General features: G+C 41.2%; 1 protein-coding gene across 5 annotated transcripts in view; it reads left to right on the top strand.

Moving 5' to 3' along the window:
- Positions 1-1,600: 1,600 nt before the first annotated feature.
- NEO1 (neogenin 1) overlaps positions 1,601-24,371 on the top strand; it is a 215,473-nt gene continuing 192,702 nt past the window's right edge. For all 5 annotated transcript variants that reach the window (XM_067305448.1, XM_067305447.1, XM_067305450.1 and 2 more), the window contains exon 1: positions 1,601-1,751. In XM_067305448.1, coding sequence (XP_067161549.1) covers positions 1,637-1,751 — 115 coding nt within the window. In that variant the 5' untranslated portion in view covers positions 1,601-1,636. The remainder of the gene's footprint in view (positions 1,752-24,371) is intronic.

Genomic DNA, 24,371 nt, shown 5'->3' with positions numbered 1-24,371 from the left:
TTAGCGGTGTCCCGTGTCTCGCAGCGCCCCAGGGGGGTGCTTAGCTCATGATTACCACACCGCCTCTTGAGCCTCGCTGTTACATAATTTATGTAGTGAAGGAGACGATTCACTTAGTCGATAACAACACGAGAAGCAGGGGCAGCATACATATTCTAAAAAATATATAATTCAGTGGGGAACGCGCTGAAATGGAAAAAATACAAGGCCACATTTCGTATGATTAATGAAGGAGGAATGTATATTTATAGTTCTTATTGTGTTCTTTGTAAGGATACAAGATTCAACAGTAAGAATAAAACTGGCTGGAAATGATGCAGCATTCAAATGATTTTGATTTGAATGGCAAATGCTGTATAAAACTAATTACCCCCAGGAGGATGAAAATACATTTCATTTGCCTTTTCAAAGTATGTTTAGTCTTTTCTTCACATTTATTTATCCTTTGGTTTGTTGAGAAACATGATTATTACAAAAGTCAACATCCAGTATTTAGCAGCAGAGGTCGTGTCGTCGTCGTCCCCCCTCCCAAGAAACAAGTTTCTGCAAGTTAATGTTTTTACAAGATTTGAGAGCTTCCTTTTGGTAGTTCTTCAGGCAGGATTACTGTGTCTCTCTGCAGGTTCCCAGGAACACATGGCACAATTATTCCTTGTTTTGCAGCGAGTCATCCCACTAGGCGCATTTGCAAGAATAACCAAACTGGCACTTGGTAATTTCTGCTTTTGCATGTCTTTTTGCATTCTAACATATGTAGATTATGCAGTCATATTGTGCTTCGGTTAAAAGAAGGAAAAAAAAAGTTTATTTCACTTAAACACCCAGAAACTTTATCACGTCGCTCCCAGGCTGGCCATCTGCGACACTCGCAGGACGAGTGCCACCGGCGCCGCGCAGCACGAGGCGCGAGGCTCGCTCTCCCTCAGCGCCGCCGCCCGCGCTGCCAAGCAGCGGGGCGACTCCGCAGGCCCCTGCGGCACCGCACGGCGCCGCGCCGGGGGCAGGGCCGAGGCGACGCCTCCTCGGCCCCCGGGGGCGGCTTTCAGCGCCGGGAACGGCCCGGTGCCGGGCCCAGGGCGAGCGGGGCCGCCCCGCGGTGGCCCAACGGCCGCGCGCGCCTCGTGCCGCCCTCCGCCGCGAGGGGGTGGGAGGGGGCCGGCGGCGGCGGCGCTCGGCGGGCGCGCGCACGCGCACCTGGCGCGGAGGTCGGTCGTCGCGGGAGGGAGCGCGTGCGCGGCGCCCTCCCCCGAGTGGCGGGGGGAGGGGGCGGGGCGCGCGGGGCGCATGCGCGCGGGGGGCGGGCCGGGGGGTGGGAGCGAGGGGGAGGAGCGCGCGGCGAGCGCCTCTCTGGCTCCGTGCGAGGGAGCCGCGGAGCCCGGCGCTGGGACCGGCCCGCAATGGAGTGAGCGCGGCCGCTCCCTCCCTGCCTGCCTCCTCGCCGGCCGCTCTCCGGGCAGGCTGCGCGTCCCCCCGCTCCCGCCGGGCTCCCGGCGCCCGCTGAGGGCCAGCCCTGCACGGGGTGCCGCGGGGCACAGCCCGGCGGCCGAGGAGCGGGCAGCGCGGCCGGCGGGCAGGAGCAGCCCCGGGGGAGGGGCTGGCGCTGGGTGCCCGGCTGCCGGGCGCGGGGAGCGGAGCGATGGCGGCGGGGAGAGCCCGGCGGCTCCTCGGCTCCCTCTGGATCGCCCTTCTCCTCGGGCAGCCGGGCCCGGCCGGCGCCGCCGCTCGGAGCGGCTCGCAGAGCCTCCTCGCAGGTAGGGAGCCGGGCGAGCCCCTGTCAGCGGCGGCGGCGGGCGCCGAGGGGGCGGCGGGGGGCGGCGGGCCGCGGCTCCGCGAGCGCGCGCCGCGGCCGTTGCGGGCGGCGGTTGGGGCGCGCGGGCGGCGGGGGCGGGGGGGGCGCGCGGCGGAGCCCCCGGGGCGGCAGCGGCGCCCGCAGGTGCCGCCGCCCGGGGCGGCGCGAGGGAGGTGCGCGGCGGCGGCTCCCCGCTCCGCGGCCGCAGGCGCGGCTCGCCCGCTCGGTGCCGTGGAGGACCGCGCCGCGCCACTTGTGCGAGTGGGACAGGCGCGGAGGCGCCGCACGCGCCAGCAGAGGCCACTCGCGCCTCTCGCAGCAGCCGCGCCGGCTCGCGGGGTGGGAAGGAGGCAGCGGGCACCTGGGGCCGCTCCTGCGGCCGTCGCAGGTAAATGCCTCGCCGCATCACCTGCGCCTCGCCCTCCCCCCGCGCTCTGCGGGGAGCCGAATCGGTGCGGGCACGAGTGGGCTCTGCTTGGGCTGGAGAACCGGGCAAGCGCTGCAGAAACCAGTAGGGACTCCACCGGAGAAAAGGTGACAACCTGTGGAGAGAGGAACTTGCCTGAAACTGTGCTCTCATACCCCAGAAACGAACGATCTGGCAGCGTTTCGGTTGGTGTCGTTCTCGCACCTTTTACCATTGTTACCTTTAATGATCCATTTTGAATCCTGGTTCTTTATAGGCTGCAAAAGCCATAATTTCCTCCAAATGAAGTGTGCTGTCTGCATGAGACAGCTTTCTAAAACTGCATTTGCAAAAGACAAATCTGTTAGTACTGCAGACTGCTCTACAGTTATTTGCTTGTTTTGCAAAATGTTGGCATAGAAAAAGTAACTTTTTCCCCTCCTTGTCGGCAGTAGACTGCTGTAATACCTGAATCTTGTCATGAATACTGGGAATTTCTTTTTGAAATACTCCCCTGTAGCTTGTATCCTGATATTTTTAAGGAAAGGTTGGTGGAAGCGGGATTGGAAAACTGCTGGTCCAGATGGGTGGTGTTTAATAACTCGTGAGTGTGATTAAGCTCTGATATTACATGATATAATTGTTCTGTTTCACATTCGGCTGAAGCGTGCATAGTAGTTATCAGCTTAGGCTCTACTGATGTAATCACATATGCTGACTCCTGTTGACAGGGAATGTATTTATCCTTTTATGCACTACAAGTTTTGCGGATTCCAGATTTGAAGCAAGATTTTTTTTTTTCCTTCTTTTGGAAAATGTGATACTTAGATTCAAAGATCTACAGAGTATGTGTAGTAGATGTGTAAAATCCTACCATGCGATGATTCTTTTCCAGTATTCATTGTTCTACTGTCAGTTCACTGTAGTTATAGTGGTGTTGGTTGTTCTTTGCTGCTTTAAAAAAAGCTATCCTTTACGGTTTCAGAAAATTGAATTGATGGGTGAACTTTTGTCCATTGAAGTCCAATGTCTAAATTAAGTCAGCAAGGTGTGTGTGGGGATATAGTGCTGAAATACACAAAATGAAATGTTCATTGAAGCTGACTTTTTTTCAGAATGGGAAGTTAGAAGCACCAGTGCAGAAATTCTGGGAGTTCTGGTGTACCCCTGCTCTCTTCTCTTCCCTCCTTTGTAGAAAGAGATTTTATGCCATATTGATGTCCCATCCTATTTCATCCATGGTTAGGACCAGAACCCTGTGTTTTCCTAACTCGGAGTGTTTAATCAAAGAGGGAATCAAAGTGAGTAATCAGAGAGGGAGAGGCTCTTGTGATTCTTTGTCTCAATGAATATTTAATATTTCATGCAGAGTGGATGAACTTTATCTTAATTCCCCCTACTTGCCAATTGATTTTTCTAGTGTCATCTTTATTTAAATGTAGGTTGTTCCACTTCCAAATATTTTCATATTTGGCAGGTGGGAGAGGCACTCTTGAGTCCCTGCTGGTGGCAGAGGGAACAGGATGCGGATGCTCCATGTCATGGGGGAAAGTGCTGCCCTTTGTGTTTTTAGAGGCAAGGGTGACAGCGCTGCCTTCGGCGCTGCGTTTTGTGGGGAGCCTGATCTGAGATGTGCCCTGAAGACTCTTGTCGGACCAGAGAGGAACAGGAAATCCTAGGTCGTGCACCCAGGTGGAGGTGAGGTGCGAGACTGGTGCCTCAGCAGGCCAGGACCGAAGTGCTGCTCGCTGTGTCCAGAAGGAGTAGCACTTTAATGTAAACAACGCTTGCCTCTTGGCCTTGATAAAAATGGTATAGATGAGCAGAAGTTACAGATCTGGATGCCCGTGTTCTTTTATGTAGCCCTGAATATGTGATGAGTGACACTTGATCCTATCTATAAATAGCCAGTCACTGCTCTGAAGAAGAATCGAGTGCAGTTGAATTATTTTTAGGAAAAACCTATATAACTTTGAACAGTTATGTGTCTCTGTAAACATTAATCTGTCCCCTGCACATCTACTCGGTTGCTTTGTATGTAAGATAAAATGAGACACTTACCTCACTGAAATATTGTCCCAATTCTAAAGAAAGAAGATAAAAACAAAAAAACAGTAATAAGGAACAAGCATCAACTGAAGCTAAATCCTGCCTCTTGTAGCCATTTGAAACTGCCTTGAGATCAATGTAAAAACTTTGATCTGTGTGGAATTACATTGTTAAGAATAGAATTGAAGTTGGTATAAATTTTCTTTTTTAATAGAAAAGCTGTGATAAACTGTATAGACCATTAAGATTGCAAATTAGATTATTCAGAAGCAGGAAATTTTTTTCTGTCCCTCCCTGGTATTCTGGAAGTCCTTGGAATCGATGCGTATTTTTCCATGCAAGGATAGGCTGGCATTTAGGAGCTCCACAGTAAAATACAATTAGAAATGGGGAGGATCAAAGATGCTGAAGATTCCCAGAACTTAACAAGTGTTTTTAATAACATGTTGATTACAGATCTTGAAAGTTGGTACAGCATATACTGCTGTAGATAGCATGCTGCTCCTCAGTTGTTTGAGTAGTGTAATAAAAGCAAAAGGGGGTGGGAGGACTAGACCTTTCAGCTTGCTGAGAAACATAAGGCTTTTGCTTGTTTTGATTTTGCATGTGCTTCTTGATTATTTCTAAATATACCACTAGTTAAAAATACAGTACAAGTACTCAGGTTTCAATTACATCCCAAGTCACTTAAGCACAGGACTCCAGTGGCTATTCCTATTTCATATAAATACGGTATATGTCAGATGTGTGGTATTCTGGCTGCTGCGTACAATCTGATATAAGCAATTTGGTTGCTTCTAGCTCCCGAGATATGCAGACGCCAACACCGCTGGTTGTGTGTATGGATAAACAGGCCATAGCGGAAAGGTCTGTTGATGCCGGAGCGGGTATGGTGCGAGCATGAACTATTGTTCTGATAGTCTCCGGATCAGGCTGCCTTTCGGCGGGGTCGTGCTGGTGCATTGTTGCTTGTCCGCGGTTGCCGGTGCCTGAGCTGCCTGTAGCTTTTGCAGTGTGAGGTTATTTGCCTCATTAGTCATCTCCTAACAAAATGATTTGGCTCGCTTATGAAGCGATGCTAATAAACTCACACTTCCATTTAAAAATTGTAAGATGTATATACACACTTGTGCCTACTATTTATCACGGTGAAACAGCAAACAAAAATTGAGTCACCTTTTTAAAAAGATAAATCACCTGGCTTAACTGTCTCCTGCTAATTTATCAGCACAGTTTAGGGAAATTACATGCTCTAAGTTTTTCTTCATTTATTTACAAGCATTTGGTTATTCCTGATGATAAAGCGTCCTTCTGATTTGCAAGATGTTAAACCTTCAACAGAAGATCCTCAGAGAAGTCTGCAAACTACTTAGACATTTTTTAAAAATAATAAGTCACCTTTTTGTGAGGTATTCTGGCTTAGATTTTAAAATCACCTAATTCATGTTTGCTGCGTTGCGAGGAAGAGGAGGGTGATGAGGGGTGACGATTGAAGTGGAGTAGGAGTTTAAGAAAATTACACGAAGAGCAGTATGGCATGTTTCTGAACACTCACTTCCAAATTATAAAAACATGTGCAAGATCAGCCTGGGTACAGTGTATGAGCAGAAAGCAAATTCTTCGTACCATCACTAGCTTGACATGGAAATCATCTTCTATATAATATATATGCCAATATGTTTGTAGCTTGTTTTTCTAAATATGGGGTAGGGTTTTTTTTTCAGTTTTGCTTTAAATTGCTTATGAGGAGGTCTAGCTGAAATTCTTTCTGTTAACTGATTTTTTTTTTTTTTTTTAATATTACTTTCCTGTAAGGAGTCTGTCCTAGTTTTGAGAAGTCAGCAAGTGGAAGTACGCTTCGTACTACTTCTATTTAAATCATTGGCCGGGGGAGACTTTTTCTTTTGAAACAGATTTCAGTGGTTGCAGCATTATTCAAGGCCAAGGTTACAGTTTCTCATATGTTTAACTTACATACTGGTTATAAATATATTTATTTACTTTTCTGTGAATGTTAAGATCTGGGAGTTCAAGCAGTAAAATATCCAAAGTCCTAGCTCGGGGTTTGGGAATGGTAGCTGAGGTGGTGACCTGTGCTTGCTCCGCCTGCGCGGCGGTGGTTTCGGAGCAGGCAGGTACGCGGCTTTGGACGTTCGGCGATGTCCTGCGTCAGGTTATCACGCTGCAGTAGATCTGTCCCTTGAATAAGTATATAATGCACTGAGGATATCGATTTAAAAAAGAAAAAAAAAGAGGGAGGGAGAAACAGTTCTTAATAGCAAAAATGTCTCAGCGCTGTGAAAACAACAGTAATATTTTACTGCTGGAATGCTATTGATTTAGTTCTCCAGTTAAATTGCTAAGAAAGTGGTAATCCTGATTCATTCCGTATAAATAAATAAGCACAATTTGTAGTTGTGGAGTTCTTCGGAAAGACTCAAACCCCAGCTTTATATGATACATTAGGTGCTTTAAGTATTTTTTCTCATTTAATACACATGCTGAAGAGAATATCTTAATTTTACAAAAGAGACTATCAATTTATCATAAACATTTTTTGCATCAGTTAAAGCATTTTTTTCGCTGAAGATGATCTTACCAAAGGGAATGAGGGAATAAGCAATGTTCTGTTGAATTTTTACTTCAGGATGCTCGAGGAGGGAGGTGTTTGTGGTTGCTGCCCTGTTTCTGTGGTTTGCAGTAGTAATTTCTTTTTAGTTCATTTTTCCTGTTTATGAAGATTTAATTTGGTGTATCTGTTAGGGCAGCGACCCAGTCTGTGTGAACTGTTCTTTTGTTCTTTTGTTGTGTTCACACCGACCGGGGAAGGTAAGGTGGAAGCAACCTTAAAATCAGTATTGGAAGAAAACTGATGCTATTCTACTTGAAGTGCTGTTTAAAAATCATTACTTCTTGGTTCTGATATCTTTGTATCCCAAGTATCCTGTGGGAGCTGGCTTGCCTAAATGTCTGTTGGAAAATTGCATGTGTAAAAATTACCCTACTGTGCTTTTTTCCTGCTTCCAGACATTATTAATTCACACTAAGTCTTCCTGGGAGTTTGGCTAGTTCCATGGAGTAAGTGTGGAGCGTGAAATGTTTGAGTTGGGTAGAATATGAAGAGAGACTTAATGTTTAATTGTTAATGAAAATTATTTAATGCTGTGTTAACAACGGTATCGCAACTTTTTATTCTTCCCATTCCTTGTGCGTTCTAGCTTGCCCTGTTGCACAGCTAGAGAGCTCCCGAGTTGCTGAGTTGGTTTACAAATAGTAAACTGCATATTAGAGAGATCTTTAAGATGTGTTGGTCTGCATGCATTAGCAGTGGATTTTATTTGTCCTGAAGTAGTTTGTGCAGCGAACTCGAGACTGGATACCAGTGAAGAACTTCAGATGTTGCGCGCGAGCTGGTTTTTTTCACTTGCAGATTTTGCTTTATTGATCTTCTGCTTTTTCTTAATGCATTGTATAAATGTTAGCTCATAAGTATGATCTGAGAGCATTACGCGTTGTCTCGAACCACTTTGAATATTGACTGTTAAGTTATTTTGTTTTCCATCGAAGCATAGCAGCTTAATATTTTTTTAGTATCCTCTAGTCATAGAATTTTGTCCAGAGGTCTTTTAAAAGTGCAAAAAACCTGTTGTGATTGAATTATCCACTCCTTCATTCAGCTATTGAAAAAATTTGAGTACAACCGTCCTTTGTAGTTAAGATTTTAGTTTACACAAATTATCCCATACAGCAGTGAATCTCGCTTTTTTTTTTTGCTATTGCCTTTAAAAAAAAACCCCGATTGTATATTGACTATTTGTTGTTTTTTTTATTTATCTACTGCAGAAACTTAGTGTTCTGTTCTTTTGAAAACAGCTGAGCCATTTTCTTACGTGTCCATCAGATGTTTCAGCCTTTCAGTTCAAATGACCTGTTTTTTAATTCTGTGGTGACAGGAGAGCCAGACTAAAGAAATCGCTTACCTGTGTGTCGCTGTGCCACTGGTTCAGACAGCCTGAATTTCTTTTGCTGTCTTGTTTAATATGATTACAAATCTTTACGCTTTGGTACTTTTGTCTCCTCCCCTAAAATTTCACTTTCTCTTTCCTGGCTTTCTTCCTGACTATGCATTTTATATCCTTTTTATGGATTTCTGCTTGTTTGGACTAACCCTGTGTAATTTTACCACCTATTCATCTATTTTTGTCTTTCTTTTGTTTAGAAGTATGGATGTCTTTGCAGTTTTCTTCTTAGCTTTCTGCACTTACATATATACTGAATTTTAATATTTTATCTTTGTTTTTACTTGATGTCTTGAAGCTGTCACAAAATATGTCAGCAGCTGGCATGGTTGTCCTCTGTTATATTTAAATAAATCTCGTTTGATGTGCCTGTGACTTTTCTGACGTGTGTCTAACATTGATGTTGACCCAGAGGTGAATAATACGATGATGCTAATAAGTTTATAGTATTCTGTAGTTTGAGGCTTTTACCAATGTAGGTTTAACTGGTATTTCTTGCTAATTAGATTGTTTAACTTAGGCTTCATATAATTTAGCAGGCGTGCTCTTCTACAACTTCAGCCTATTTAATGCTCTGTATGTAGTTTATAGCCAGGAATTAGTAATGAGTGTTTTCCTGGGAAATTCCACCTTTCTTAGGATTTTCTTTACTACTAAGATATTCTAAGCTCTAGTAGATGTAAGTTTTTGTTTTCACATTTGTTTCATTTTGTGAACACATAGTATTTTTATTTATATAATATGGTACTTCCTACTACGTTGTGTCTTAGATTAAAAAGTTGCATCTCTGATCACTGCAGTGATTTCTCTCTTCTCATACTTTTGATGCAGAGATACCTTTGTATTGCTGGTGTCACTAACGCGCCTCTAACTTGAGTAGTCCGTGGCAACTTCCAGCTTTTTCTTAAGCTCACATTTTTTAGTTTAATGGTCCAGCAGCTTGATTCCCCTTGGGTTAAGGTGGAGTTAGTTCATTCTGGATAAGTTCTTATCTTTTTCAGTGTTCTCCTGTAGCTAATGAACCTAAACATCTCCTTGGCGCTGCTTTCTGATTCACTCATTGAAACCCTAAAGTTTCACTGTAGCAAGAATTGGAACAGGTTGCCAAAAAATCATGTAGGTCGTTGGAACTGTCATGACTTTTAAGGTCTCTGGTATGTGGATCGAAAAAATGGAGTATAACTTGCTTTCTAGATTTTAAGGCATTACCGTTGCATTGATTGAAAAACGAGCAATTTTGTTGCAATATTGCACATGGCAGGCAAAGCCTGGCTATTAACAAGAAAAAGAAGTATTTGGAAAAGCAGTTTCTAGGGCCAGATGCTCCTGTTTGAAAACAGGAAGGGAAGGAAGCATCAAAGAACTGAAAATGAAGTAAAACTGCATCCAGAAATCTATTTTGATGTGGGTAGGGCACCTAAACAGTTTACAGTAAACTTCTGTGCAATTGGAATTGGCATTTTTAATGTTGGACTGTCAGTGTTCACATTGCAGAAAAATCAGGCATTTTGTTAGCAATTTGAGAATCTTTTGTTAGAAACGTGCCTGGGCGGATAAGAAGTGCACCAGATATATGAAGTTGTTGCCAAATGCTAATCCTATTTTCTTGTGTTTAGTTTCAGCTTTTGAAGCTGGCACTGCCATTAAAAGGAGAAGGGCCTCATACTCTGCCCTCCCGTTCGCTTTCACAAGCGTTTGTAGAGCACGTAGCAAATTGGATCGGTTCCCTCCTCTGCGCCATGTGGCTGCACGAATCCTTGTGTTGGCCAAGAACAGAGGGTGACATGAGCAGGTGGGACCGTGGCGTCGTGGGAGAGCGAGACTGGTTTTTCTGGTGATGGTAGAGGTTGGCTTAGTATTTGAATGTGAAAAGCGCTATGAACAAAATATTTCAAATTTCTTCTGTCGCTCTGTCGATCCTAAATATTCTGAAATGGATCACATGAATTTCAGGCCTATAGACTAAAATATTGTCAAAAACTGTACCTTGTCATTTTTTAATAGTTGGATTTGCTAATAAAATCATTTGCAAAGTTTGGCTTTAAATTGGTAATTAATTCTCAGTTTAACTTTAATTACTCTTTTTAAAAATCCAAATAGAAATCTCATTGCTTTGACTGATTCCTAAGTGGGAATAAAGCTATTATTTTCATCTTAAAAGCCGAGATCTACTTAGGCTTCAGGAAAAGAAATGTAAAACCACCAATGGGTTAAGTTTTCCAAACAAAGATGGTGGCCTGCAATTCTTTGAATATATTAGCCAGTTATTTGCCTAAAGTCCAGATGAAACTTCAGTTAATGATCTTTAGCTTGTGTAGCTAAAGGTTTCAGGTGCTGTTTTGAATCTTTCCGTTTACCTGCAGTTTGTGTACTAAGGGCTGCGTCGCAGGTGTGAAAGACCCGGATTTTCACGTGATCCCTGGGACAGCAGCGAGGACCCATAAGCAGAACGCTGAACTGAGATCTAGTCAGGAGGGCAAGAAGTGTGTGTACATGGTGTGCTGTGTCCAAGATACGTGGTGAATGATGTGATGGAGCATGCTACCTGCGCCGTGTGGAAAGCGTGCTCGGCACCTCAACAAGCTCCTGAGTGTCTGGAGACTCCCTTCCAATTTAATGGTTAATGATGAAATCACTCAGTACTTCTCAGGAAAAAAATTGATTTGAACGTGGGAATTAAGTGTCAGGGACACGCGAATGCTGGGAGACTGGCACGAAACTGAGCTATAGCCTGGCTGTAAAGCCAGGGAGACCAGCTTGCTGTTCCCTTCCTGCCCTGTGGCCTATCTTGATAAATTTTGGAGGTCTTCCAGTGCAGTTTAGGTGAGGTTTTTCATTAATCCAATCATGTGTGCTGATAAGAGCCATGCTGTGTATGTATACATGCTGCTTTTGAAATGACTTGGTTATTCCTTTTTTTATGATGATAACAAAACAGACATAGAAATCATTCATTCTTACATTGATATACTTGCATCTACCAATCACGGCAACTTTGCAATGCAACCTTATCCATTTAGATGCTGATACAAGGGACAGTTTCAGGGATTGTTTCTGAAATTTTAGATGTATAATTTGATATGTTCATTTCAAGGGCAAGTAAGTTTAAAAAAAAAAAAAAAGACACGCTACTTCTATTAGCATTAAAAGCTTCTAGAGTGTATACTGCAAACTTGGAGTGTGACGGCCCTACTCCGTAATTTTCCCAGGTTGCCTCCTTTTCTAGAATCTGAAATGACTTGTCTTCTGTTTGAAGTGTAAAATAGCTTATTTATGCTAATCTTTACATGCAGTTATTTGTTTATTCCTAGTTCAGGTCTTCGGAGCCTTAATTTTCGGTTCTGTAGATTTTCTTTTGTTATTCTTCTGGATTCTTTTTACATATCTCCTTACTTGAACTTATGGTAATTTCTGCGTAGTGTCTAAATGCTGAGAAAAGAGGTCAGAAATGGCCTAGTCAGGTATCTGCAGTGATTTGGTAATAGCTGTTTCTAGGTTGTGGTTTTCATGTAGCTTTTTTGAGAAGCAGATGAAAGAAAATGTACAAATCGGCTAAACTAAAGAAATACAGTGTCACATTGGAACTACTGAGCTCTTTTAGTTGTGCTGTTGAGTGTAAATCAGTGTTCTTGTTTCTGTTCAAAGACAACAAATTGTAAGGTGAAGAAGTAATATTCCTTATAGTTGACATAAGTGGTGTAGGTCTGGTATAAAAGTATTTAAAACTAAGGAGACAAAATCTGGAAGGTTTCACCATAACATATGAATATGAATAGAGGTTTTCATACTTCAAATTTGAGGCTTGGGGGGAAAAAAGTTGATTTCTGAACATGAAAGGAATGCAACAAATGCATTGAAAGCAGGATCTGATATCTTCTGACTCGTAGTGTAGTGCTAGTAAAAGGCATTTTCTGATTCAGCTTGATTGAAAGAGCTTGTGCTAATGGTAACACCATTATCGGCCTTGAATCTGAAGTGTTCCTTTTCCAAAGTGGTGTTTCCCAGTTGTTTCCTTTATTTACTGTTGTTGCCTAGCTTTTCGTTTTGCTGAGGAAATCAATAGGCTAAAGGAGAAAAGACAGCTAATTCACAGTAGCTGAAAATACCTGTCTGTACTAGATCTGACCTATATATCCATTCTGATGTGTCCTAGTTTTTGTTCCGTATCTGGAGCGTACTGTGGAGGTGCTGGTCACGGCTTCATAGCAAAGTCCGAGCCCATGCTGCAGAGACTCGGCTGCTTTTGCATTCAGTGAATATCGAATATTCTTTAGGTATGGGTTTTGACTACTTCGGTATACCATTTTCAAGCATGTCCTTTGATTATTTATTAAAATTAAAAGGACCTGTAAGAAAGAGGTTTTTGCCTTAGATCTTGTGTGATCTTAAACATATATTTTTTTCTAGTTTACCATATGCACAGGTCATCCTTGTTTCTGCAGAAGGCTTTGAAGGGTTATCAGCTGGTTGTTTCTGTTATGATTACAGATTAATATATAGGGCATATTGATTGCTCAAATCTAGCGTAGCTCCTGGGCTATAAGAAGTAGCTTTATCACTCATCTGAGCTGATTTATGTGCTATGGAGCTGTTGGTTATTGTGTGTCGGCGCTCAGATTGGAGGAGAGGGTGTGATGGCGTTCGTTTGAAGAATTGTCTTTTGTAGGTTGTGGCCTACGTTGCTGTTGATGGCAAGTTACATGTTTGTTTTTTACCAAATGAAAAGTTGAATTCACGGGCTTGTCTTGATTCTCTTGGGTACAAAACTGGATTGATTTGGTAAACTGAATGTCAAATCATAATGCATTCAGTGAATTACAAGAAATTATATTCTTAGTAACGTAGGTATTTATGCGATCATACTGTAGGTGAGTTTCCGTAAGAAGGAGGAAATTGAATCATAGGTTGAGTTGGTAGTTTATAGGAGTAGCCCAAAGATTCAAATGTTATCTGTCTTTCAAAAAAAAAAAAAAAAAGTAACTTGCCACAGGGCAAATTGAGGAACGACTTTAAGATACGGAGATACGCTCAAGGAGTTCAGACGGATTTCCCTCGGTCTTGTGATATCAGAAAAAAGCTAATACTCTGTTTCAACTAGGGCGAGATGACGTACGTAGGTCATTATTCCTGTATCATAATTTAATGGTTACTCTCTGGAGTTGTCTGATATCCCAGCTATTTATGTTTGGAAAACTGAAGGGTAGGGGTGAAGGTATTGCTCACAATATCCGAAAAGTGATGGTAATTTTTTAATTATGGAAGCTTTTACAGTCTTTCTAGTAGCATTTTGGAATTGTAGTAGAGAGAACCCCTTTTGCTTTGTGGTTTGGAAGAGGTCTTTTCAGGCAATATTCTAAGAGATTGATAGAAGGGCACTTTATGTGGAACAAGTGATATCTGGATAGTGTTGTAACAGCAGATCCGCATTTGATTCATTCTTCTGCCTTTTATGATGATAAATGTTGAGATTATGCAGTCTTTTATGGCTGTTTGGATCAGAAACATCCATGGTTGTTCCTTAATTATTTATATACTCTTCCAGGTCTACAGTGCCTGGAATGGAGCCTTCAGTGGTGTTGCTCTGTAATCTTTTGAGGCACTATTTCCCAATTTTTTTAGGATTAAAAAAACATAACAGGCATGCTTGTCTTTAAACATTTGAATTTGCATATAGGAGGAAAATGATTCAAGAAGGTAGGTGTAATTTACTCTGCAGGTGCTGTACTGCTTTTGTTTTGACCTTATATATAGTGAGTGTGTGCAACATCCCTTGAAGAGAGTGATTGTGCAAAAATAGTCCGATTTAAAATTTTTTTTTAATGGATTATGTGATATAATTAATTTTTTTAATTGTAGCTGATCTGCATGATAGTTACACCAATGAGCGTATGAACCAAAAACCAGTTAAGGTGCTGTAAACATCTGGTAGCAAACAAAGCTGTTATCACAAGGTTCCAAAAGCAGATAAAGTCTCTGCATGTTCCTTCGATAAGCGTTGTTTTGATGTAGCAAAAGAGCAACTAGAAAACTTTATTTTTACAAATCATATGACTTACCAGAAAGCAACACTTGAATTCAGTAACTTGTATAAGCACCATATAATGCCCTTACAATATTGTGCAAGACCACACTTTGAGTTCTTGTCCGAATGAACTGTTCGGGGAGGGTGTGTGTGTCTTTTTTTTGAATTAGCCCTTCCCACCCTCTCCCCTTTGTGTACACTCTATAGTGCATTTCCTCAGCTTTTGCTTCTGAAGTTACTGTTAGGCCGAATTTCACAACTTTGTGATAAAATTCGAATGACCTTACTGCCCTGAGTGATTAATTTCTGTGGCTTTGCTGTCCCTGTAGCTACTTTTTGCAGCTCTGTCCAGACAGAACTGGACCTGATTAAGTTTCTTCTGTGTATATATATGCTTTTGCACTCTCAAACCTCTCTTTATTTTACAGAAAACTACCAATAAAACTAGTTTATAGTGGAAATCTATTTAAACCTTTGTGCTTTGTGCCATCATCTTTTACCATATGATATTTGACTAAAGAAAAAATCTAGTGATCAAAGGTATCGCAGAAAATCTAAACTCTTCTGGTTAATAGGATGGTCATTTTAAATTCCGCTTATAAGTTTTCAAATAACTGTCCTCCCAACTTGGAGATGTTTTTTGAGCACTGCTGTAATATCATGCAAAAGCACACTTTCTGAAGTTGCTTCATGATTTTAGTGTAGAAAAATAAAGATTTTTGATTGTTTTTCTGAAATGTGGACTTCACCTGGTCCATATCACTCACAAAGCTAAACTTAAAGAAAAATTAGGGAACAGTACATTATTCATGTATTTAAAATCCTTGCTAGATTTTTCATTTAAAAAAAAAACAAAAAAACCCTCTGGATGAATCTGTCCTTACTTTGCTGAGGGATGTTCAACCCTGAAAAAATACTTGGATCCTTTCGTGTGTCCTCCTGCGCCCCTTCTGTGCAGTGTGTGTGGGAAGCTGTATGAGATGGATAACATGTAAACCAGCAAAGATAAGGCACAAACATGCACAGAATGCAGGACGCGTGGACAGGGTTGGATGCAGCCTTGATGTGGGCTGTAAGGGGAAGCAGGGAGATGGTGAGCGGAGCTGTGAAATAGCTCCACGTGTGCTTGCTGGGCAGCAGCACTGACGTGCATGACGTGTCAGAGGATGGCAGTGAAGGAGCTCCACGGATCTTCTCGTGTCTTTCCCTCTTCCTTTTTTCTGTGCAAACCCACCTTGGGGTATGAGTAGGAGTAACACACCTTGCTGGGCTTTGGATTTTAGGTGGATGTGTACTGTGCTTGTACACAGGTCCTTTACACCTTAGGTGGATTTGCAAACTGATTTATTTATTTACATTTAAAAAAAAAGCTTATACATCTTTAACACGAATGAAATGCATGAATGGGTGTATGCTTTGTAGAAATAGGATTTAACTTTATAAATTTACAGAACCACAATTTGACTTCTTAGGTAGGTTGTTGTATTTACTTTGTGATCTTCTATAAAGCTGTGATGCTCTGGGTGAATGTAAAATCCAAACCTGAATACTGTAGTGAAGTCCTCCTTTGTCAGAATTGTTTTCTTTCAATTTGTAAAGTGCTATGGCCTCCTGCAAGTGTTGCTCTTGTTCCTCGTTATAGAAAGAATACTTTTCTATTTTTAATGCGCTTTTTTTTTCTTCTTTAAATGCTTTAACCTTTGACCCTCTGGTATGAAATTCAATAGAAGTAGAGTGGCTGACTGTGCCTATGCTGAGATCTGAAATGCAAGAAAAATCTTGCTTTTTAATTTTCTCTTGTTCTCTTTTTCTAGTAATTATTAGTGCAAAAGAAGTCTGCCATGTTTCATGAACACTTAATAACTTCAGTTACATCTTGCAAGAATGTAAGGCCTTTTAATGCTATAAAAAATCACAGAATTATAGAAGTCCTAATTTGTTTGAAACTCAAAAAAAATAAATGCATTAATGATTGTAATTTGGTGTTGTTACAGTTGTTACTAGTATTGTGAACCCCAGAAGGCACCCGTGTTGGTTCTTATGTTTGCGATGTTAGCGCTAGCCTTTCTTCTGGAGGCTCGCTCTAATGCTGTTGCTGATATTTTCATTGCTTGACAGAGCAGAGGAATGTTTGAGGCCCTCAGCGGGGGCTGCCGAAAGCTGTTAGCCATCAATGGGAGCGAGGAGGGAGCCGGGCCCGCGCAAAGGCGGCGACGGCGCTCCCGTGCCTTCAGACACAAGTGGGTAGAGCCAAGCAGCTTTTTCTCCTCATCCCGGGATGAGGAGAAGTAATTTGCACGTGATGTAGCACGCTTGTCTCGTGGCGCTGGGAGAGATGAAGGCTGAATTTATGCAGTTTCATTTGCTTGAGAAATTAATTTCCTTTCTGTAACCATGAGCGCTAAGGAGGAGGAATACAACTAACTGCTTTACACCTGAACTGTCTCTTTGCCCTGTCGTGCCTTTCCGATACCAGTTTTTGGCTAATATTTGTGTCAAAATGATTTCAATTTATAGTTATGTTAAATTCTAGAAAGGCTAGCAACTTGAATAATGTTACTTCTAGTATGATGGGAAATCGAAGACAAAGCTTTTTAAAATCTGTTGTAGCAGTTTGTCTAGGCGATTCATCGCTCTTTATCCACCCATGCACTGAAAACACATTTATGGGGAGAAGCTGCTATGTAGATTTATACATAGATGTGAACAAATCATCTGAGCTTTGCTTGGAAAGGACAACTCATACACTATGAAAACTAAGTAAATTCCATTACCCTAAGGACAAATGCAGAAAAGCTTTTAAGAAGTCAATATGTTTAAGTGATAACGTCACTCCACACAACTGATGTCACCCATAAACATTAAAATTTACTTTTTTGATCTGAGTCTGAGTTTAAAAGTTAAAATATTGTGGTATGGACAAATTACATGGGAATGTAGCTATGCATTCTTGAAGCTGTTTATCCAAAAATTAGTCAGCAGTATAGCTGTTTGACGAATCCTTTGCTTGAGAAGTGCTGTGAATCTCACCACTGAGTGTTTACAGTGCCAATATTAAGTCAATACTTGCTGTGCAAATTGGATAGGTAATCAATCTATAGAAGTTTTCTTTGTGACACAACTTAATTTAGAACCTTGTATTTTTTTTTTTCCTTAACTCTTCTGGGTTCTTGGGACATTCTCAAAAAGGTAGAGAGGTATCTTTTACATGGGCATCAATTTTGTGGACTAGTAGGGATCTGACCGAAGGAGTAAACTTGTTAAATGTATGTAGTCGTTGCAGGGATTTTTCATGTAGGCTAAAAATATATTAAGACAAATAGCTTACAACACAGCTGCCTTAAGTCTTGAAAGCTCCAAAGAAAGCACTGTAATTACGTTCACTTGGCTAATTCAGAGGAATATAACCTGGGAATTTGGTTTGACAGCTTTTATCAGACACGGATGTCATGAAAGTGTATTAATACTTATTTTGGTGAGTTGACTAGACTTCTAGTATCCATCCAAAAATACCCTTATCAAAACTTTAGAATACATTTTGTATTTGCATCTGTCAAAGACAGAGAGGGTAGTGTGCATACAGATTTTTTTCTGCTAAAGTTAGACTTAAAGCGCAGTATGTAGCTCAAAGACCTACTTAAAACTAGTTAAAGGATTTACCTGTTTTTGTGCTATTTCTGCCCTGAACTGGCTGGACTTGAGGCTGCTCGGATTAGGAAGCTGTGAAGCCTCCTTGGTGCAGTGCTTGGCCTTGCCGAAAGGTTGATTCGTGCTGGCCTAAATGCAAGCAGCAGTGCAGCCCAACTGGAGTGTTTGCCGTACCGAAGAAGCTGCTGCAGCGTAGGTGAGGAGGTGTCAGTCTGCTTCCTTATTTGCACCATTTTGTAGTCCTGAGAATTGAAAAAAAGTACTGTGCACTGGCAATAGCAGTTGCTTTTCAGTGTTTATGCCATGCTACTTGCAGGCTTTCTTAAATATAGGGCCTGCTAATAGGGGGGTTCTAACACAGCTTTACATAAAAGGGAGCTGATCCCCTTTTGTATCTAGGAGCTGGTGTTGGGACTATGCTGCGCTTTGTCGCACCTACAGCTTCTTGCCTGATTTAGACTTGTATGCACTTTTTCTTTAGCAGTTTTTGCTACCTTTTGTGGTATATTTTTCCTGTAGGTCTTTACATATTCTGGCTGAGTGTAAACTTAAAGCAAAGCAACTATCTTAGTGGTTCTGCAGTATCCGTATAATGTCCCAGCTTGCTTTGTTCACTTAAACCCAAAAAACCAAAAACCCACAAACCTACTGGTATGTACCTTTAGACAAACTCTGCTCCATTAAGCCAGAATAGACTCCAACTTTTTCTCCCGTAGGTTGTTGTGTCTCTATTTTTTCTTGTAGCCCTGAAGCTGCATTAGCAGTTAGTCGGGTACCGTACTCAGCCATGCGCCACCCAGTCTCCACTGACTCTTTCTAGCGGCACTAGGCAGTCTGCATGGATGATATTTTTTGAAGAAAATTAGGAATTAAAATAAACTTCAAAGTCTTATTTCCACATCAAAACCGTGGTGAAAATCTGCTTGGCTTGTTACTTTAACAAGTGGTTTCCATTGTAATGTTTTGATTCATTGTTGTTTTGTGCGGATTACACCATTCTTACGCATACAGTCTGGTGGTTCCACAAGAAAACATAATACTTTATTTGTGTGACTAAGTCTAGCCATATTTTGGAAAATAAGTTGTGGAGCTACATGCAGTTTATCAGCTCTGGGGTCTTTCTGAATCATGAGGAGCTCTTGAAATATCCTTTTCTTGTTCCTTCAGAATGTTGACTTTATCATTTGAGCACAATTTGGGTGCACAGAGTACCCAGTATTTAATCCTTTCCGACTCCGATTTTACTTTATATGGAAATCAAAATGCCAAATTCCACAACCTGGATATTCTCACGTGACCGCAGACTGTAAGGTGACCTTTTTGGCTCTGAGCCCAGTCCAGGAATGTATCGCTTCTTTGAGTCAGACTTTGAAACAGGTATTACTTTACAATTTAATTGGCTGCATACATCTTGAAAAGGATATAAACCGGTGGTTTTTTCCACTACGGAGACATAAAGGCTTGTTTCACAGAAGAGAGGGCATAAACAAGCTGGTACAAGGGACCTTGTCTGAACTGAGCTATACTGTGTACTGCAGGGAAAAGGTCTGACTTTTTTTTTTTTTTTTGGTGTTGTAGCTTTTGGCAGTGTCAAACAAAACAGTCAATGTTCTCCTAGAAAAACTACGGATTTTTTTAATATCTTGAAAACATATTTAAAGAACCCCCGTGCCACCTTTGTGAATCGCTGTAAACCTTGTCCGGTCTTTCAGGTTGCTGCTTTTGCTGAAGGTTCTTGCTTAATATGTTCTTTGAAATGTTTTGTATGTTCTAGTCAGAATTTCAGTTCTGCGGCATAAGCAAACAACTGCTTTGAAACCAAAGGCTACTAACAAAGAAAAAATTCAAAATGTTTTGAGAGAGAAACCCTCTGTTCTGTGGCTTTTTTCCTCTCTTTTTTTTTTTTTCTTGTCTCTTGTTTTCAGTAGGTGAAAGTGATCTAATTCTTGTCCTCAGCTGGATCCAAAAGCCTTTTTGCTGACCTATATTCAGACCCCTTTCATCAGCTTGTATGCAGTTAGGATCTTCATATTAGTTATTTAGCAGTAAGGAGCCAAACAGTGGGAGGAGAGTGGATAAACCTTTTAGTTCTTTGAATCTCTTTTTTTTTTTTGCTGGTTGTCTTTTTCATTCCTTACTTCAATATTTGTGGCTTATCTTCAATTTTAATTTTACTGTACTGTTTGACCTTACTTCTTTGTAATCTGTGGGTTTTAATGCCTAAAAGGTCCTAAATATTTGGTCAAAATAAGACCTAACTCCTATTTTGAAGAGAATAAATCAGTTTAAAAGTGGCAGAAAGAGAAACCATGCGCAAGCAAAGCGTAGCTTGTGGGGAAGGATACGGCATCCAAGTGCACACAATCAATTACTGCAGCTTGGCACTAATGTTCCCTCTGCTCCCTGCTTAGCCACTTGCAGGCTTATAGTGCAACTGAGGCAGTTTCCATTAATCCATTTAGTGCCGAGAGCTTCGAGCACCGAACTTGTGTGCGCGCCTTCTCTCCTGTTTGCCTCTCTCTTGGTTTCCCCAGTTAGTTTTTCTGGTGTATTTGGTGTTTCACCCTGTAAGCTGGCATGGGCAGGATGCACTTCTTAATTATTGTGACTGGAAAGCAGTGATATAAATTGGTGCCTCTCTACTGGTTTGCAGTTGCAAGTAGGCTATCGTAGTAATGTGCGTATTTCCTAATGCTGCTTTAGCAGAGTCTTTCTGCTGTCCATGTTTACAATAAACTCTCCCTCGTGGAGAGCTGATGGTGAAACTACCACATTTGCATTACTCAGGCTTGGGACTATCGGACAATCCTGTGTTGCGGCCAACTAGTGAAAGTCAGAGTTTTGAAGGTGTCAGGTGTCGCAGAGGTGATGAGCGCTCCTCATCCTCAGGCAGTGCTAATCAAGCTGCTGAACACAAAAGATATGAAAGATATAGTTAATATTTATGGCAAAATACTTGAAATTATTCACAAAAATACTTTGCTATTATTGTGATCATGCCCCTTCTCCGTTATGGGTTTGTTTATCCATAAAAGTATATTTGAAAAAATAATTATTAGGAGTTAGCTCTGCTTTCTTTTCCTTCTTACAAAATCCGAGATCTCATTTTCAGCTAATTCCTGACTCATTAACTCCTGTTAATATTTGCTTAATCCTAACGAGTATTTTCTGGCAAGGTGGTTAAAACTGATTTAAATACTGAGTATCACTTAAATCTGATTTTTTTTAAAACCAGAATATTTAAAATTTTGCCTACTTGAACATCAACATTTATATAAATGACTAACTAAATATTCTGGCAGCGCAAATTTTAAAAGAAATTCGAATGAGTAGAAGGGGAAGTCACTAGAGAAGCACTGGAAGTAGAGTTTAAGTGATCAGCTGGATTCTGACACTTATCAGGCTTTATGCCATTGCAAGAGACATTTTGATGAAAGTTCAGTAGTTACTTCATGCAACCTTAAAATATTAATAAGGAACAGAAAAATCAGGACAACTGTTTTTCTATTCCAGTCTGCAAATTAAAAAGCATATAGGAGATGCTGAGATCTTAGGACCTTGTGATCAAAGCTGTTCAGCTCACTAGCTATATTGATTTTTGGTCAACAGATCTTAAATGTGTGGAATATGATAAACTTGTGAGTCAAGGGTATTTAAAGTGTCTTGCTTAAAAAGGACTTTTCTATGTTTGTTTACAGCATTCAATTTAATTCATTGTTGTCTATAAAAGTAGCTTGACACAAATTTTAAATAGTTTTACATAATAAATAGTATTTATCTTTTTCTAATGTAATAAAATGTGAAAAGTAATACAGATGGATTTTAAGCAGCATGATTGCTTAATGGTGTACATAAAATATTTTCCGCAGTCAAAAATAAATAAATTAGTGTGATTATGAGATACCGTCTTGAAAATTATCAACCTTCTTTGAGGGGTGGGGGCAGTTTAACAAGAATAAAGTCAGTACTTTAAAAAAAAAAAAAAAGAGTTCCTGCTTTTTTTTTTTTTTTAATCACTTTAAAGATCATTGGGGGGGGAAATACTGTTTTCTTGTTCTTCAGAATAATAGAAATTCATAGTGCGAGTTTTTTTGTTTTTTTTTTTTCCCTTTTGTCTGACTAAGCAGGCTGCCACCAATTAAAATCCTGACTTAAAGTTTTGGTGACCTAATTTTTTAAACAAAGTACAGCATTTTAGCAGAAAATAAATCTGGCTGTGTGTCTTTTTTTTAAGTAGTAGTATATTACACACTTAACTCAACTCAACTGCAGATAAATTTTTGTGAAATAAAAATGGAAGAAGCGTGATCAGTGCAAAGGATTTGCAGACTCCGCAGCTTGGAGAGGAATCAGAAAGACGGGAGGCCTCGGGCATTGCTGCATCCCTTCGTTCTTGCTCTCCTTCCTTAGCGCAGCGTATCTGGCCAAATGAAAACCCTATTGTTAGGGAGCCAGCAACAGGTCTGCGTGTGAGCTTCAGGAATGTGCTTTTGATATTCTTGGACAATTTACCTCTCCGCAAGAGCTGTTAGTGTTGGAGCTGCAAAGCCTGAGTAAACTTCCTGAGAGGAAGTAATTGTAAAATATCCAGGAAGTTATTAGGAAACGCGAACTTCTGCTCCTGCTTGCGAGCTGTACGAAGGGCTCAGAGGTGACGTAGCACCAGCTCTGCACGCTGCAGAGCTTAAAAAATGGAATTGTTCTCTAGTAACACGAGGCTTTTGTAGAGGCTGCAAGGCAGAAGTGGGACATCAAGTACCACCAAAGCTCAAGCTTTTGAAAAGATTCTTAACCACTGTGAGAAAAATGATTTGCTTTTCTTTTCGATGTGAAGCACTTGCAGCTGCTGATAGATATGGACCTAATTTTCATTATTTTCCTTGCTCCTCCAATTCTAGGTTTGAATACCAACTTGTCAACTTATGTGTACTTTTGTCTGGAAAAACATAGGTAGCAATAGTAAAGATAGACAAGGAAGCTGTTATGAGAGAAGCAGGTCCAAAACCAGAGACTGCAGAGAAGCTGAATCTGGCTTTCAGCATATTATGATAGAGCTTGATAGTGGTTCCCCTCTTTTTCATATTTAAATTCTACCAGGTCTGAAGACCTGTCTTAAACATGAAATCTGCACGGTTGGTGCCTGTGTTGTGCGCTATGTCACGCTATATTTTTTTATTATTATTTGTGGAAAGGTGATGTGATGGTTTTTCTGCCTTGGGCTTCACCTACCGAGAGGCCTGGTTGTTCCAGCATCCGCCCGGCGGGGTGGGAGTCGCTGTGCTGCCGTTCCAGCGTGAATTTTATCTTCACTAGATTAGATTGGTTTAAAAGAAGAGTCTCTTTTTCACCTGATTAAATGTCCTTTATGTTTTCTCGAGGAGATCTGAAGTCTGTCTAAGAAAATTGTAGTTGATTAAGGGTGTTCTCCTGCTTGCTATAATAGATGCAATTTCTTGTCATTGTCTTTAATAAAGTAAATCAGAAGTGTCAGCTGGTAAGTACATAATTTCAGGTGGACTGAGGATTGGCTGATTATGAATGTTATAAAAGTGTAAAATGTCTGTGCTGCTTCCTTGTGATGTTGAGGAGGAGCAGCTTTTTTGGTATTTGGAAGATGACAGTTTTTAAATGTGAACTTCAGGTGTTTTTCTAAATCTGGTAACATTTAAATGTTAGCGTTTCTTGAATTTGAGAACTTTTTTGAGGAGAACGGAAAAAATTGAGAAATTTCCCTAGTGTTAAAGGTGTGAGGGGGAGAAAAATGTTAACATATAACAACCCAACAGGTAATAAAAGCAGTCTCCCACTTCTCCCCCTCGTTTCCCCACCAAGTTGTAGTTGTGTAAGGTACGTTTTTGCGTTGGTACCTTTAACGTTCAGAGCAGATGCTGTTCAGTTTTGTTACCAAAGGACACCAGCAGAAAGTTATCGAGGGAACTGAAGCATCCTTGAAGCTGCCCGGTGCCATATTTGTCCTGTTGATTTTGTAGTCCGATTTGCCTGTCGCTAGTGTGCTGGCAGTGTTACCAAGACCCATGTTCGGCTGCTTTCACCTTCTCTTTCCTCTCCGCAAAACTTAACCACCCTCAATGACGTCAGTACAGAAAGAGCACAATCTTTGTGCCAGGCGAAGCATCTTCCCTTTTTTCATGGGTCAAGACTGTTGGGAATCTTTTTTCCCCCAGCGATGGTGAGTTACCAGATTTCTTAAGTAAGAGATGCTTTAGTTGGGGCAGCCACATGAAGCGAGAGAGGGAGGGAGACCTTGCTGAGTTCTTTCAATGTACTTTGCAGATTCTCTTCCTAGAAATTACTCCGTAACTACTTTTGATAGTGATAGATGTGTTTAAGGCACTCATGCTTTGAGGTCTATGTTGTTCCAGAGGAACGTAGCTCTAGTGGTGCTTCATAAATTGAAATTCATTTTTTGATGTAGCT

The sequence above is a fragment of the Apteryx mantelli genome, chromosome 15 (assembly GCF_036417845.1).
Source record: "Apteryx mantelli isolate bAptMan1 chromosome 15, bAptMan1.hap1, whole genome shotgun sequence".
In the NCBI taxonomy this organism is placed as follows: Eukaryota; Metazoa; Chordata; class Aves; order Apterygiformes; family Apterygidae; genus Apteryx; species Apteryx mantelli.
The sequence above is the reverse complement of the archived record's forward strand: the minus strand, read 5'-3'. Positions and strand labels throughout refer to the sequence as shown.